This window comes from Phocoena phocoena, chromosome 2 (assembly GCF_963924675.1).
Source record: "Phocoena phocoena chromosome 2, mPhoPho1.1, whole genome shotgun sequence".
NCBI lineage: Eukaryota > Metazoa > Chordata > Mammalia > Artiodactyla > Phocoenidae > Phocoena > Phocoena phocoena.
In genome coordinates this window covers 2899617-2914937 of record NC_089220.1, presented here as the reverse complement: position 1 = coordinate 2914937, position 15321 = coordinate 2899617, and the positions used below count along the sequence as shown (strand labels likewise).

Below are 15321 nucleotides of genomic sequence, written 5' to 3'. Positions count from 1 at the left end.
GAGCTCCTCTCCTCTCCTCTCCTCTCCTCCCCACCACACACAGGTTTTTTCCCACCCAGATTCTCAGGGAGAGAGTGTTGGTGGATGTTGTGATGAGGCAAACCGTAGACATTCTTACTTCTAAACCAAGTGCAGTGAGATGGGATTTAAATTGCTCTTTCGGTGGGCATGTAGGTAAAGTAATTTCAGTACCCGGGTCTGTACCAAGCCCACGTCATTAACTGTGCCCGGTGTTCTCTTCCCTCAAGGTGCGCATCATGTTTGAAGTGCAGGACCTGAAGTACGCCACCCTGGCCACGGTGTCGCGCTGCGGCATGGTCTGGTTCAGCGAGGACGTGCTCAGCACGGACATGATATTCAACAACTTCCTGGCCAGGCTGCGCAGCATCCCCCTGGACGAGGGGGAGGACGAGGCCCAGCGCCGGCGCAAGGGCAAGGAGGACGAGGGCGAGGAGGCCGCCTCCCCGATGCTGCAGGTACGCGGGCCAGCGCCGCTCCGCCGAGTGCAGCCAGCTGGCATCTGAGGGTGCTGGGCCGCTGCGCAGAGCGAGGCCGGGCGTCCCACCCTGAGCGTCTGGAAGGCGGGGTGCTTCTCACGATGGTCACTGCTCCGCTGCTGAAGCCGGCCACTCGCTGGAGGTTTGCGTAATCAGTGCAGTTGCTGCTGCAAAAGCGTGGCCGCGCACGGAAAATTTAAAGAATTCTTTAGTTTTCTTTGCAAATTGATGAAAGGTGGACCTTTTGCATTTCGATGGTGAAGACCAGTGTTCCTAGGAAGCGTGATTTTTTTTTTTTTTGAGAACCACCAAGATGAAGGAATAAAGGGGTGGTCGTGGAAGCTTCATTCCTCATTTTTTCAACCCATAAAACTACTTTTCACGGTTGCGTGATCCTCTCCTGGGCCTAGGTTAGAGGAGATGAAAACCTCCCCGCTCTTTGAGATGGTAGCTAAGCATCATTCACTCCCTCCTGTAGATCCAGAGGGACGCAGCAACGATCATGCAGCCGTACTTCACGTCCAACGGCCTGGTCACCAAGGCCCTGGAGCACGCCTTCAAGCTGGAGCACATCATGGACCTGACGCGCCTGCGCTGCCTGGGCTCGCTCTTCTCCATGCTGCACCAGGCCTGCCGCAACGTGGCCCAGTACAGCGCCAACCACCCCGACTTCCCCATGCAGATCGAGCAGCTGGAGCGCTACATCCAGGTCAGGAGGGGTCCAGCTGTGGCCAGGTGCTGGGGGAGGTGCCGGCAGCATCTCTGGGCGCCACTGCTTCCGGGTAACATCGTTGTAAATGTCTTTCCTTTATTGCTGAAATTCCATTCAAAACGGGACCCACTTCCTATTCCAATAGCGGTATCTGGTTTACGCCATCCTTTGGTCCTTGTCTGGAGACAGTCGGCTGAAAATGAGAGCAGAGCTGGGTGAATACATCAGAAGGATCACGACGGTGCCACTGCCCGCTGCTCCCAACATCCCCATCATCGACTACGAAGTGAGTGCGCGCCTCGACTGGACGTCGTCTTTTCTTTCGTAGGAGGGTTTTGTCCTTTTGGGTTTCTGTGGCACAAGGGATGCAGGTTGACTTGGAGGTTCTGACTTGCATGAAAGTGAGCAAGTCTTGTAGGTGAGCAGGTACATGGGTCCCAGGGTGACCGGCGCCCACCCGTGTGTGCAGGTGTCCATCAGCGGAGAATGGTCGCCATGGCAGGCCAAGGTGCCTCAGATTGAAGTGGAGACGCACAAGGTGGCCGCCCCTGACGTCGTCGTGCCAACGCTGGACACCGTCCGCCACGAGGCCCTCTTGTACACCTGGCTGGCCGAGCACAAGCCGCTGGTCTTGTGCGGCCCTCCTGGGTCTGGCAAGACCATGACGCTCTTCAGCGCCCTCCGGGCCCTGCCCGACATGGAGGTAAAGAGGCTGGAGTGGGCAGCGGACCTGGGGCTCAAGCACGGGGTCGGCCTTCCAACACCTCACTTGTTTCTTCCCTTCTCCAGGTCGTGGGTCTTAACTTCTCCAGCGCTACTACTCCAGAGCTCCTGCTGAAGACTTTTGACCACTACTGCGAGTACAGACGCACACCAAACGGGGTCGTCCTGGCCCCTGTTCAGCTCGGGAAGTGGCTGGTGTTGTTCTGTGATGAAATCAACCTGCCAGACATGGATAAATACGGGACGCAGAGGGTCATATCCTTCATCAGACAGGTGTGTTTATGTCCACGAGGTGCCCTCTCCTCCACAACGTGTCCTGTTCACATTTGCCCCTAACGTGTCTCACTCCCCCTTGCCCTCAGATGGTGGAGCACGGAGGCTTTTACCGAACCTCAGATCAAACTTGGGTGAAGCTGGAGAGGATCCAGTTTGTCGGGGCTTGTAACCCGCCCACTGATCCTGGAAGGAAGCCCCTCTCTCACAGGTAACACACAGCCCCGTAGACTTCCCTGATCTCACACACACCAGTTCCGGGTTTGCTTTAAATGTAGCGTGACGAAACTGTGGTTGTCATTATAAAAAGGTAACAAAATACTGCTCGTCGTGGGGTTCCTCTGAGGTTATGTCACTGTGCTGGGAACACACTCAAAATGAAAGCGACAACTTGCTGGGCAGAAGTGAGCTGCCCCAGACCTGCCTGTAGGGCCAGGATGAGGCTGAAATAAGCCCGAATCGTTCTCCCACCTTTGCTCGGTTCTTTTCCGGTTTTTTGCATCTACAGTTACGTGTCAGACCCAGGCCCAAGTAGTTTGAGTGAGACCTCAGTCAGCTGTGGCGCGAAGCCGTGGGGGCGGGTCAGGAAGCCCCCGGTCGGCCTGGGACAGGGAGGCAGCCCTCCCAGGCATGCTGCCCCTCACCCCATATGAGGCTGAGCCGGGCTGTCTTTGTGCAGGTTCCTGCGTCACGTGCCTGTGGTGTATGTGGATTACCCGGGACCCGCCTCCCTGACGCAGATCTACGGCACCTTCAACCGGGCCATGCTGCGCCTCATCCCGTCCCTGCGCACGTACGCAGAGCCTCTCACCGCGGCGATGGTGGAATTCTACACCATGTCCCAGGTGAGCGGCGTCTTTGCCCCGTCTGACCGACAGGCTCTGTTGAGAGGCTGAGCTTCACTTGGAGCTCCGGCTGAGCCGGGAGCCGTGCTCCAAGGTCTCAACAGCTGATGCTTCCGGCCGGTTCTGCCACCGCGGATATCCTCTTGTTCTTGCTGTCCTCGTCCGGCACGTGTGCATGTGTTCATTCCCCTTACGAAACCGAGACCATGCCGTGCCGTTTCTAAAAGGATGTGGCCACTTCTGCTTTAACAGCACCAACGTGTGCCTGTCTGTACTTGTTCTTCTGCAGTGTCTGTGGTGACTGCATGTGGCCAAACCTGTTGGGGCCGGACCGGTTACAGTTCCACCACAATGCCTCTTTCAGCCTTGAAAAAATATTTATTGAAAAGGTGTTTGCCCACTGGGACTTCCCAGGCAGTCCGGTGGTTAAGACTCCATCCCTCCAATGCAGGGGTCGCGGGTTCGATCCCTGGTTGGGGAGCTAAGATCCCACATGCTGCGGGGCACTGCAAAAAAAAAAAAAAAAAAAGATCTTTGCCCACCGGATGAGCAGAAGTGGCTCTCATGGTTTTGGCTTGCGTTTCTTTATTAGCCTCTGACAAGGGCCCTTGCAAGAGAACTGCCGACTTTCCACTGAGACAGCCATCTTTTTTTCTTTTTTTTTTTTTTTTTTTTTGCGGTACGCGGGCCTCTCACTGTTGTGGCCTCTCCCGCTGTGGAGCACAGGCTCCGGACGCGCAGGCTCAGCGGCCATGGCCCACGGGCCCAGCCGCTCCGCGGCACACGGCACCCTCCCGGACCGGGGCACGAACCCGCGTCCCCTGCGTCGGCAGGCGGACTCCCGACCACTGCGCCACCAGGGCAGCCCTATTTTTTTTTACGTATAAATCTTTAAATTAATTAATTGCAACATAAAGCGAGCAACTTGGATCTACTGAACAGTAGGCCCAACATTATTTACCAATTCATTCTCAAATATTCCAGGGTCTAGAGTCTTTATTCTTAATATAAAAACGTTATACTGCATTTGACTTTTTAACTACTTTCCGTGTCTTAGGACATTTACACGTAACTTGCATCTTTTTGATTCCTGCAGGAGAGGTTCACTCAGGACACACAGCCCCACTATATCTACTCACCCCGTGAAATGACCCGGTGGGTGCGAGGTATCTTCGAGGCACTGAGACCCCTGGAGACTCTGCCTGTGGAAGGCCTCATTCGGATTTGGGCACATGAAGCCCTCCGTCTCTTCCAGGACAGGTAAAACCAAGGATGTTGACCCTTCCGACCCCCCGGGTTAGGGTCTGCATGAGGCAGAGGCAGGCTGAGCTGGTGATGGACAGGAGTGAGGTGGCGAGGGCAGCCTTGCATCTGGGAGTTGATCACGGCCACCCGTATGTACGAGACCCCCACGGCCCTCCTGGTTACCGGTAACCTCGGGCAAGGCACTTTAACTCACCTCTTTCACTGTCGGGTGGGCCCCACACAAGGTCAGGGCACAGAGGTCACAGGTGAATTTCAGTGCCTTCTAACAGCAGCCTGGGGTGCAGTTCCGTAACCACCACCCCTTCCTCACCCTCAGTCTTTGCTCTCATCAGAGGATTTGCAGCTGTATCTCTGGGGCTTTAGTTTTCTCTTTTTATCTGTTGGCCACTTATTTCAAGTCCTGCAAGTTTTGACTTTTTCTAGTTAAGTGACCAGTACTGAAGGGAGAGACTTGCTAGTGGCTGTAGTGGTCAGCTTGGATTGTGGAAGGTTTTGTGGTTTGAACATCGTACGTCTCAGTAAAAAGCTGAGTCGTTTTCTCTCTCAAGGCATCTTGAAAATTATTGACCTTTTTTTATTATTATTCATTTATTTTTGGCTGTGTCGGGTCTTCGTTGCTGTGCGCAGTCTGGGCAAGCAGGGGGCTGCTCTTCGTTGCGGTGAGCGGGCTTCTCGCTATGGTGGCTTCTCTTGTTGCGGAGCAAGGACTCTAGGCACGAGGGCTCAGTAGTTGTGGCGCACGGGCTTAGTTGCTCCGTGGCATGTGGGATCTTCCTGGACCAGGGCTTGAACCCACGTCCCGTACACTGGCATGGGGATTCTTAACCACTGCGCCACCAGGAAAGTCCCTATTGACCTTTTTAAATCAGAATCTTTTTCTTGTATTCTTTGTTAATAGTTGTGTACGATCTTTGTCTTATAGTAGATTCTTAGTTTTCCTAGTTCCTGCTCTGTCATTTTTATTGATTTTTCTTACATGGTTAATTTTATGTATCTCAGCACTGCAGTCCTTCATAGCCTTTTAGGCTCATTTTTGATTAGTGAGAAAAAGTTAGACTTGTGTTGCTTTAACTCTAAACTTCTAACAAACAACAGATCTTAACTGATTTACTATTTAGTGCAGCACCACGATTTCCTGTTGCAAACTATTTGGGGAAATGTTCTGCCCGTGAACAGGTTACTCGGAACAGAGCAAGAGGGGCTGCAGAGTAGGAGCAGGAGGGCAGGACCCCTCGGGCCCGGGCTACGTGTGAGGTCGCCCGAGGTGGCCCATCCGTAGAGGACACGGTCCCAGCAGGACGAGCTCCTCTGACCACTCATGGCCTCAGGTGTGGGTAGTCGTAGGAGTTGGTTAATAGTTACTTGCCTGGCAGAACCCAAGGCAGGTGGTTCCCTCCAGACTAAGAAATACTTAAGCCTTTGGTAGTTACACGTCTGGACCAGTTATTCTTGCCTTCAGGCAGCTTTTCTCACCCATGCTTTCGAGGAGTCTTGGAATATTGCGTTGTTGTAGATGACTGGGTTCCACACCAGCCTCCTTGGAGTTCTCATTTCCCACAGAGCTGCCCTGCAGAGAGCCAGGGAGAGAGATGAGCTAACCAAGGCAGAGCGGGGGCACACGAGCCCTGGCAGCCCAGCTTTTATCTCTCGTATTGCGGCTCTACCACTTTAAGAGGCGGTCCTTTTTATGTTACGTGAGCTACCTTCATTCTCCCTTCTTTAATTAAAAAAAATAATCGGGCTACAGTATCATTTGTACATTTCTTAACATACCAGAGATGTAATTTTGTTTACGACTGAAATTTCGCAATAGCAGTTGTGCTTCTGAATTCTGGTTGGCTACGGTAAGTACGTGACATGCTCATTGGACCTTCACCTGGTAGCCTAAGTTATCATGTATTCAGCTGCTCAGAAGGTACCTCCCACACCTATAGGGACAGTTAGAGTCTCACCTGCTTGCTCTGTGGTTTTCTCCGTAAGCCTTGTGTTTCCAAAACTGTACACCTTGTAGTTCTCTATTTCTGTTCCCATAATGCCCCTTGATACTTGAAACATTTATAGTAAGCAAGCTTAGAAACTAAAATGAAGTTTTCATTTTGTAAATCAATGTAATTAAACATTTTTAGAGGAGTTTTGTTTTTTAAGATTTTCGTATTTAATATCTATGTTTCGGACTACTTAAGTCGTCTCGAGTTCAGAGTCTTAGGTTCTTCCATTTGTAGAAAATGAAAATTTCTGGTAGAAGACTCATGCCAGCCCTTGGAGTAGCCCACAGCACCCACAAAACCAGGTGCTTTCTCACCACGGCCTCTGTCTTCTCTTCCGACAGACTTGTAGAAGATGAGGAGAGGCGCTGGACCGACGAAAATATTGATATGGTTGCTCTGAAGCATTTCCCCAACATAGACAAGGAGAAGGCGATGAGCCGGCCCATCCTGTACAGCAACTGGTTGTCAAAGGTAACGCGTCTACATCACGTTAGGAATACTTTTCTTTGCTCCTGTTCTTCTAGTTAGAATTACCTTCTCGTCAGAAACGTCTTTGACTTGAAGCGCACTATAAATAAAGGAAGCTGCGGCTATAGGCATGATGGGCCACGTATTTGCAGCCGTTGATAATTCAGGGCAGAGAATCCCAGGACCGCTCCAAGAGCTGTGGATCCAACCAGCAGGAGATGGGACTTCAGTGAAATCAGGGCAGTTAGGGATAACTTGTGTGAAAATGTTTCGTATACTAGGATGCTAAACAGAGTGACATTTCCAGAATAGCTGTGAGCTGCCATTTTCTCTGAAAAAGAGAGCCGACATCCGACATCGTAGGAAGGGACAGTCTTGATGTGCATTTCCTTCGGTAGGCGATGCTGATTGAGGAATGAGGACAGCCTTCCTTTAGGAGCTCCGTCTCATAGGGTGGATGGCCCCACCTTGGGAGAGCTGACCCTGACACAGGGGCTTAGGCAAGTGTCCATAGGCCTTCATCTGAGTGTCGGCAAGGGCATGGCAGGCACAGGGCCTGATAGGAGCAAAGGCACAGAAGCAAGAAGAACAAGAGAGATTTGCTGAGTGTTTCTAGAATTTCCTATTTATTTCTAGACTCTAGATACTAATCCTGTTTCATTTATGGGCACCATCTTCTCCCAGTGGCTTGTCTTTTCACTCTCTTTATAGCGTCTTTTGAAGAACAAACACTTGTAATGGAATATCGTTTAAACCCTTAATCCATCTGAATTGAGTTAGTGTATGGGGTGAGCTGTGGGTTCATTTTCAGTTTTTCTTTTGTGCATGTCCACGGTCCCAGCACTGGGACTCTGCAGTGTCGCACTGTCACGTGGGTTTCCCTGTGCGCTTGAGTCTGTTACAGAGCTCTGTCCTGTCCATTGGTCCATTTGCTGCTTCCTGTGCTAAGACCACGTGGTCCTGATCACAGATCTAAGTCCACCGGATAGGATAGTCCCTGTCCAGAACACCTGGTTCTTAAAGGGGTGGGTCATCTTTCCAGTCTTGGGCTTTTCCCCTTCCAAATGAAATTTAGAATTGGCTTGTCAAGTTGCACCAAAACAACTTCCACCCTCCACCACTGAGATCTTGACTGGGATTACATTGACTCTGTGTGTCAGTTGGGTGGAACTGACATTTTTAGTTGTGTGTTATTCTCTCCATGATCATGGTGTAGCTCTTCATTTACTTAGATGTTCTGTGATGTCTTTCAGTGAAGTTCAGTTTTCTCTGTAAAGATTTTCCATGTCTTTCCATGTCTCATCCTAGTTTACTTATATTTTTGTTCCTATGTTATAAATACCTGCTTTCGTCTCATTTTTTGACAGTTTCTTGGTATACAGAAATATAATCCACTTTGCTGTAAAAACTAAGATGATTTCTTCTTCGTAATTGGATCTTCCTTTTTTCCTACAGGATTACATCCCAGTAGACCAAGAAGAGTTAAGAGATTATGTCAAAGCCAGGCTGAAAGTCTTCTATGAAGAAGAGCTCGATGTCCCTCTGGTCCTGTTTAATGAGGTGTTGGACCACGTGCTCAGGATTGACCGGTGGGCTTTTTGTTGCTGCAGCCTCACCACTCACCCGAGCTGCTCTCGATTTGATGGGGGCGGGGGTCAGGCCAGGCCACGTGCTGTCCTCTTGACGGGCCTCCCACGCCCCTGCCTTCATCTGCCAAGCGACTCCCGCTTCTTAGTCCAGCTCTGCTGAGCGGAGCTTACCACCGGCTGCGACTACAGCCCTTCACCCTCCTGCTAGAATCGGCTTGTCTCCCTCGAGTCATCAGGGTGTCCGGGGGCGGCGCCATGTCTTTTTTATCTTTGCCACCTCACCGGACCTGGCAAATAACAATTGCTGTACGAATGTTTAGTGTACAAATTCAAGTTAAAACGCGTTCCAGGGCTTCCCTGGTGGCGCGGTGTCCGCCTGCCGATGCAGGGGACACGGGTTCGTGCCCCGGTCCAGGAAGATCCCACATGCCACGGAGCGGCTGGGCCCGTGAGCCATGGCCGCTGAGCCTGCGCGTCCGGAGCCTGTGCTCCGCAACGGGAGAGGCCCGTGTACCGCAAAAAAAAAAAAAAAACGCGTTCCAAATATTGTAGACTAATCCTGAGAAGGTTTAGGACTTGAGTGTCAAAAGGGGAATGGAGCATAAAAGCCTGACTCTTTTTTCTTTCTGATACTGTTTCAGAATATTCCGTCAGCCTCAAGGCCACCTGCTTCTGATCGGGGTCAGTGGAGCGGGCAAAACCACCTTGTCCCGTTTTGTGGCCTGGATGAACGGTTTGAGCGTGTACCAGATTAAGGTGGGTCTGGCCACAGCCTGTCAACCCCTATTCATGCACGCAGCTCCTTGAGCAAGAGAGGAGCTGACCTGCCCCGCCTCTGTAGGTCCACAGGAAGTACACGGGGGAGGACTTCGATGAGGATCTCCGCACGGTGTTGAGACGTTCTGGCTGTAAAAACGAAAAGATAGCTTTTATAATGGACGAGTCCAACGTGTTAGATTCTGGATTCCTGGAGCGGATGAATACCCTTCTGGCCAACGGAGAGGTAATCAGTGACACGCCGCATCGTGTTACGTGGCGCCGGGTTCCGAGGACCGGCCAGCCATGGTGTCGTTTTATTTCCTAGGTTCCCGGCCTCTTCGAAGGAGATGAGTATGCCACCCTGATGACCCAGTGTAAGGAGGGGGCCCAGAAGGAGGGCTTGATGCTGGACTCGCACGAGGAGCTGTACAAGTGGTTCACCAGCCAGGTCATCCGCAACCTCCACGTCGTCTTCACCATGAACCCATCCTCAGAGGGGCTCAAGGACCGCGCGGCCACCTCCCCCGCTCTGTTCAACAGGTACGCCGATCCCACTCTGCTCTGCTTTCCGCGGGGCAGACCCTGCTCTCGGGAGCTGTTTTGAGATGTGGGCATCTCTTTCAGGTGTGTGTTGAACTGGTTTGGGGACTGGTCCACTGAAGCTCTGTATCAGGTCGGCAAAGAATTCACTAGTAAGATGGACCTGGAGAAGCCGAATTACGTCGTGCCCGATTACATGCCGGTCGTGTACGACAAGCTGCCGCAGCCGCCGTCACACCGGGAAGCCATCGTGAACAGCTGCGTGTTCGTTCACCAGACTCTGCACCAGGTGGGTTCAGTTTTTTGGGGGGTTTGTTTTTTGTTTTTTTAACATCTTGATTGGAGTATGATTGCTTTACAATGGTGTGTTAGTTTCTGCTGTACAACAGAGTGAATCAGCTATACATATACGTATGTCCCCATATCCCCTCCCTCTTGCGTCTCCCTCCCACCCTCCCTATCCCGTCCCTCTAGGCGGTCACAAAGCACCGAGCTGATCTCCCTGTGCTATGCAGCTGCTTCCCACTAGCTATCTATTTCACATTTGTTAGTGTATATATGTCCATGCCACTCTCTCACTACGTCCCAGTTTACCCTTCCCCCTCCCCGTGTCCTCAAGTCCATTCTCTACGTCTGCGTCTTTATTCCTGTCCTGCCCCTAGGTTCTTCAGAAACATATTTTTTTAGATTCTATACATATGTGTTAGGATATGGTATTTGTTTTTCTCTTTCTGACTTAACCTCACTCTGTATGACAGTCTCTAGGTCCATCCACCTCACTACAAATAACTCAGTTTCGTTTCTTTTTATGGCTGAGTGTGGGTTCAGTTTTAAGATCGTGGGAAAAGCAAAACTAACTGCTGTACTAACGTAAAGCTAAACCGATGTAAAAGCAGACCCCCAGGTGCTTTGGATTTGACGCTGTACCATCACCTGCAAAAGAGATGCCCGTTTCTCACCTGTTTTCCTACCTCTGTCAATGACGTCTCACCCCGCCTGTCGCCCGGCTGTGTGTTCCGGAGCCGTCTGGCCCCTTCCCTGCCCACACTGATTCCATTTGCTTCTCTCGCTGCCTCTCTGGCCAGGCCTGTGTTCTTCCCCCAGAGCAGGGGTCACGCACTCTCTCTGGAAAGGGCCAGGTGCCAGCTGGGCCCCTGCACGGCTACCCAGCTCTGCCACTGTGGCGTGAGAACAGCGTTGCCATGAGCAAGCATGGCCGTGGGGCTGACGCTCCCCATGCAGAGGCTGCGCTGCAGGGTTTGACGGGCTGGCTGTGGTTTGCTGCCCCTCCTTTAGACTCTTTTTGTTAGAAGAGTCCAGTCTGCTCCCCTCTGGAAGGCTCTGTGAAGACCACTCTGAGCCTGTGGGAGTCCTGTTGGCCCTTCCCTACCCCTAGAAGTCGGAGGAGAAGCTCAGAGGTGTGAGGGCTCCTTGCGGTCCCGTGGGCGCCTGAGCTAGACTCCGTCTCGAGCAGTGCGATTCCCGTGGGCTGGGGCCGTGCCGTCGCACCACACCAGCGCCACAGTTATCTTCTGAGGTTAAACCGCAGAGGACGAGCGTCCTGAAGAGTGAAGAGAGTTGACTTTCTTCCAAAAGGCTAATGCTCGGCTAGCGAAGCGGGGAGGCAGAACCATGGCCATCACGCCTCGCCACTACCTAGACTTCATCAATCACTACGCCGACCTGTTCCACGAGAAGCGGAGCGAGCTGGAGGAGCAGCAGATGCACCTGAACGTCGGGCTGAGGAAGATCAAAGAGACGGTTGACCAGGTACGTCGCGGCCTGAGCAGCGTCTTCTGGGGCTGCGCTAGGGGAGGGCCTCTTAATTGGAAGGTAACTGCCGCGTGTTTTCCATTTCCCCGACGTGGTTTTGTTCCTCAGGTAGAAGAGCTGCGTCGGGACCTCAGGATCAAGAGCCAAGAGCTGGAGGTGAAGAACGCGGCGGCCAATGACAAGCTGAAGAAGATGGTGAAGGACCAGCAGGAGGCGGAGAAGAAGAAGGTGCCTCTGTGTTTAGGGGACCGCGGCCTGTGTGGGCCGGGCGTTCTCCGTGTCTCATGAGGGAGTGGGGAGTTTAGTCTGAGATGGGTTTTAGGGTTGAACGGGTCTGTGGTGGGGGCAGGGTGTGTGTCTGTGTGTGTGTGTCTGTCTGTCTGTCCCGGGCGGCATGAGGAGTGCCACTTTAGGACTCAGCGAATTGACCGCTGCTCACCGCAGAGCCGAGCCGCCCTTCCTCTCTAGGTCATGAGCCAGGAAATTCAGGAACAGCTGCATAAGCAGCAGGAGGTCATCGCAGACAAACAGCTGCGCGTCAAGGAAGACCTTGACAAGGTGGAGCCGGCTGTCATCGAGGCCCAGAATGGTGTGTGCACGCTGTCAGAGGTCTGGCTCTCTGGGGAGGGTGGACAGATTAGGGGGCAGCATGGCCTTCCCCCAGAGGTCCCGGTTATGTACGTTTCCACAGCGTCATTGATAAGTCTCAAGTCTCTGAAGCCTTTTCTAAATACTTAAAGACCGTCTTCATCTCTTAAAGCAAAGTTTCCGTAAAGCTAGTCTGCTTTCACCATAGTGAAGCCCTTTTCATAAGAGAAAATGGACAAAATCAGTCTTTTGTCGGTACGTTTTTTAAAATCTGGTGATAATTTCATAAATACGCTATTTGCAAATCTCTGGCTTGAATTTCATCCAGAAATATCGTAAAGAAGGCAGTGTTTCTATCTTATTTATAATTATTAGAGTGTCCTGGTCATGGCCAGCGATGACTAATTTAATTATTGATAGCAGTCCCCCATCCTTCCTTTTCCACCCCATGTACCTGGGAAATGCTGCAGGAGGGAGCGCAGTGACCCGGTGTCCCGTCTTAGTCTGCAGTCTGCCCGGTACCTAGGCGTGGCCTTAACCCTGGGTCCCTTCCTGCCCATCAGCCTTTAACTTACTTCAAATAACCCAATTGCTTGTAGTTTTCACATTACACCACAAGAGGAATTAAAATGCACCATAGATTTTCACTGAGAGTTGTACTTTGATGAGGATTTAATTTAGCTCTCACCTGCCGAAGAATTACTTTAAAAAAGTGCTTTAATAAAAGTTCAGGTTAGGAAAATGTGCATTTCAGTTTATGGAAAGTGTTGGCCATTTTTTTTAGAACTGTTAATTCCACATCTTCACCCCAGCCGGTAAAGACAACTTCTAAATTGTGGCAGACTGAAAAGGTCTTTGTTCAATTGGTGTAAAATAAATGAACAATTTTGCTTTTTTTTTTTAATACTTAAATCTTCATAGAGGTAAAGGAATTAATGAGGATTTGTGAGACATTTTAAAGATGCTATCCTTTTTACAGAATGTTGCGATTTAGGCTTACTACAGTAAGATCTGTCATTACTTTGGCCACTTCAGCTATTCCAGAGGGTTTTAAGACAGAACATCCCACGTTCACTTGGATCTTCTGCGCACTTGTCCCTTTTCTGGTGAGAGTCAAAGTGTCTGGCTGTGCTGTGGTCCCCTGCTCACCGTGTCCTTTCCACCCCACCCTCTTGTGCTCCCGCCACGCCCAGCTGTGAAGTCCATAAAGAAGCAGCACCTGGTGGAGGTGCGGTCCATGGCCAACCCCCCTGCCGCCGTGAAGCTGGCGCTCGAGTCCATCTGCCTGTTGCTCGGGGAGAGCACGACGGACTGGAAGCAGATTCGCTCCATCATCATGAGGGAGAACTTCATCCCCACCATCGTGAACTTCTCTGCCGAGGAGATCAGGTGGGTGGCACCCGGCGGGGGAAACTGTTCTGGTGGCATGAGGTTCTCGTGTTTGCTTGTGGCCTCGTGTCTCTGGCTTAGCGTACACAGAAGGTCATGTCAGCTCATCAGTTGCACAAACACCTTTCCAGGCCATTTCCACTCAAACTAGTCAGATTTCCTCTCCCCATTCCTGACAGTAGTTCCGTGACCCCTTTACCTCTGTGAGCCAAATGCTGTTCCATCCCCACGAGTGGCTACGAGCACAGAGCTGGCCCTGAGCTTGTCTCCTGTCGGGGAACAGGGAAGGGGCGGGAAGGTGAGAGTCCTTCTCAGCAGCAGTGGCCTCGTCACCGGAGAACCAGGGTCGGGCTGGCTCATCCTTGGTGGTCACTGGAGCAACAGATGGGAGCTGGCTCTAGTCTTTACATTTTGATTCCCTAAAAATTCTTCTTTACTTTTTGCCCTGCACATAATTAGAAATACAATTTCTCTTTTGCAGTGATGCCATAAGGGAGAAAATGAAGAAGAACTACATGTCCAATCCTAGTTACAATTACGAAATCGTCAATCGGGCCTCCCTGGCCTGCGGGCCTATGGTTAAGTGGGCCATCGCACAGGTAATCAGCCTGGCTGGGAACCCCTGTGCGAGGGGGCCTTGTGTCCCGTCCCTTTTGCAAACAGTCGATCTGCCCTCCGCAGCTTAACTACGCCGACATGTTAAAGCGTGTGGAGCCCCTGCGCAACGAGCTGCAGAAGCTGGAGGACGACGCCAAGGACAACCAGCAGAAAGCCAACGAGGTGGAGCGGATGATCCGCGAGCTGGAGGCCAGCATCGCCCGCTACAAGGAGGAGTACGCGGTCCTCATCTCGGAGGCCCAGGCCATCAAAGCGGACCTGGCTGCCGTCGAAGCCAAAGTAAGGTGGTCGTCACGAGCGTACTCTTTCTGCCGCTCCCCTGAAACGCTGCCTTTCGGTGTCCTTCACCGTGCCGTGCTCGCTGGCCTCACCGGGGGAAGCGCTGAGAGTAACAGACAACACGGGCCGCACGGACCTCGGTCATCCCGGGGGATTAGCTCTTTCACGTCCACGGGGGTCCTGGTGACTGTTTCCTGTGCGTTTACTGAGTGGTGTTAGGTGGATGCCAGCCGGGCACTCTGAAGCCGGGGAATCCCTCTCCCCCGCGGCCAGCTCCAAACCCATTTATTCTCCCGCCTTGGGCTTCAGAAGTGGCATCACCAAGGGCCTCCTTGTCAGGGTCTCCCGTCCCTCTGCTTGTCCCTTCTGCTGTGGTCCCCGTCGCTCTTGCCCCCATTCCTCTGGGTCCTCAAAATGGGCGCTCTAGCCTCCCGCCTCTGGCACCTCTTCCCTCCAGGTCAACCTTCCCCTGGAGGCTCCTTCCACCTGCTTCCTGGCCGCGTATCTGCTCACACACAAGTCTCAAGGCTGACACTTAATTCTCTACACTCATCTTATGCCCTCAGATTCTGAGGCTCGTGTCGTCCTCAGTTGTGGGTGATCTGGGTCCCAACCTCCTTCGGGACCCGAACCATGAGTGTGCCTGTCTCTCCAGCCCTCCCAGACCCTGCCCACCGTGGGCAGGAACAGATGTGCGCTTTTCAGCATAAAGCCTGTTTGGTTTTCTTTTTAGGTCAACCGGAGCACCGCTCTTCTGAAGAGCTTGTCTGCTGAACGGGAACGATGGGAAAAAACAAGTGAAACTTTCAAGAACCAGATGTCCACCATCGCCGGGGACTGTCTCCTGTCAGCTGCGTTTATTGCTTATGCGGGTTACTTCGACCAGCAGATGCGCCAGAACTTGTTTACCACCTGGTCCCATCACTTACAGCAAGCCAACATCCAGGTAACCGTCCGCAGGGAATTTCAAAAAGGTGGGAGCCAAAATGAGGGTCAGTAAGCTGTCACCACCTC

At 52.1% G+C, this 15321-nt stretch overlaps 1 protein-coding gene across 1 annotated transcript in view; it reads left to right on the top strand.

The window, feature by feature from the left end:
* The window catches only part of DYNC1H1 (dynein cytoplasmic 1 heavy chain 1), a 65927-nt gene that overhangs the window by 38716 nt on the left and 11890 nt on the right, over window positions 1-15321 (top strand). Inside the window, exons 35-55 of the mRNA XM_065871601.1 lie at window positions 249-476; window positions 976-1206; window positions 1355-1495; window positions 1679-1912; window positions 1999-2205; window positions 2295-2416; window positions 2885-3050; window positions 4147-4310; window positions 6646-6775; window positions 8228-8361; window positions 9003-9117; window positions 9203-9364; window positions 9446-9660; window positions 9745-9949; window positions 11257-11430; window positions 11542-11661; window positions 11902-12022; window positions 13215-13410; window positions 13892-14009; window positions 14092-14307; window positions 15041-15253. Of these exons, the coding sequence (XP_065727673.1) occupies window positions 249-476; window positions 976-1206; window positions 1355-1495; window positions 1679-1912; window positions 1999-2205; window positions 2295-2416; window positions 2885-3050; window positions 4147-4310; window positions 6646-6775; window positions 8228-8361; window positions 9003-9117; window positions 9203-9364; window positions 9446-9660; window positions 9745-9949; window positions 11257-11430; window positions 11542-11661; window positions 11902-12022; window positions 13215-13410; window positions 13892-14009; window positions 14092-14307; window positions 15041-15253 (3612 nt within the window). The remainder of the gene's footprint in view (window positions 1-248; window positions 477-975; window positions 1207-1354; window positions 1496-1678; window positions 1913-1998; window positions 2206-2294; window positions 2417-2884; window positions 3051-4146; window positions 4311-6645; window positions 6776-8227; window positions 8362-9002; window positions 9118-9202; window positions 9365-9445; window positions 9661-9744; window positions 9950-11256; window positions 11431-11541; window positions 11662-11901; window positions 12023-13214; window positions 13411-13891; window positions 14010-14091; window positions 14308-15040; window positions 15254-15321) is intronic.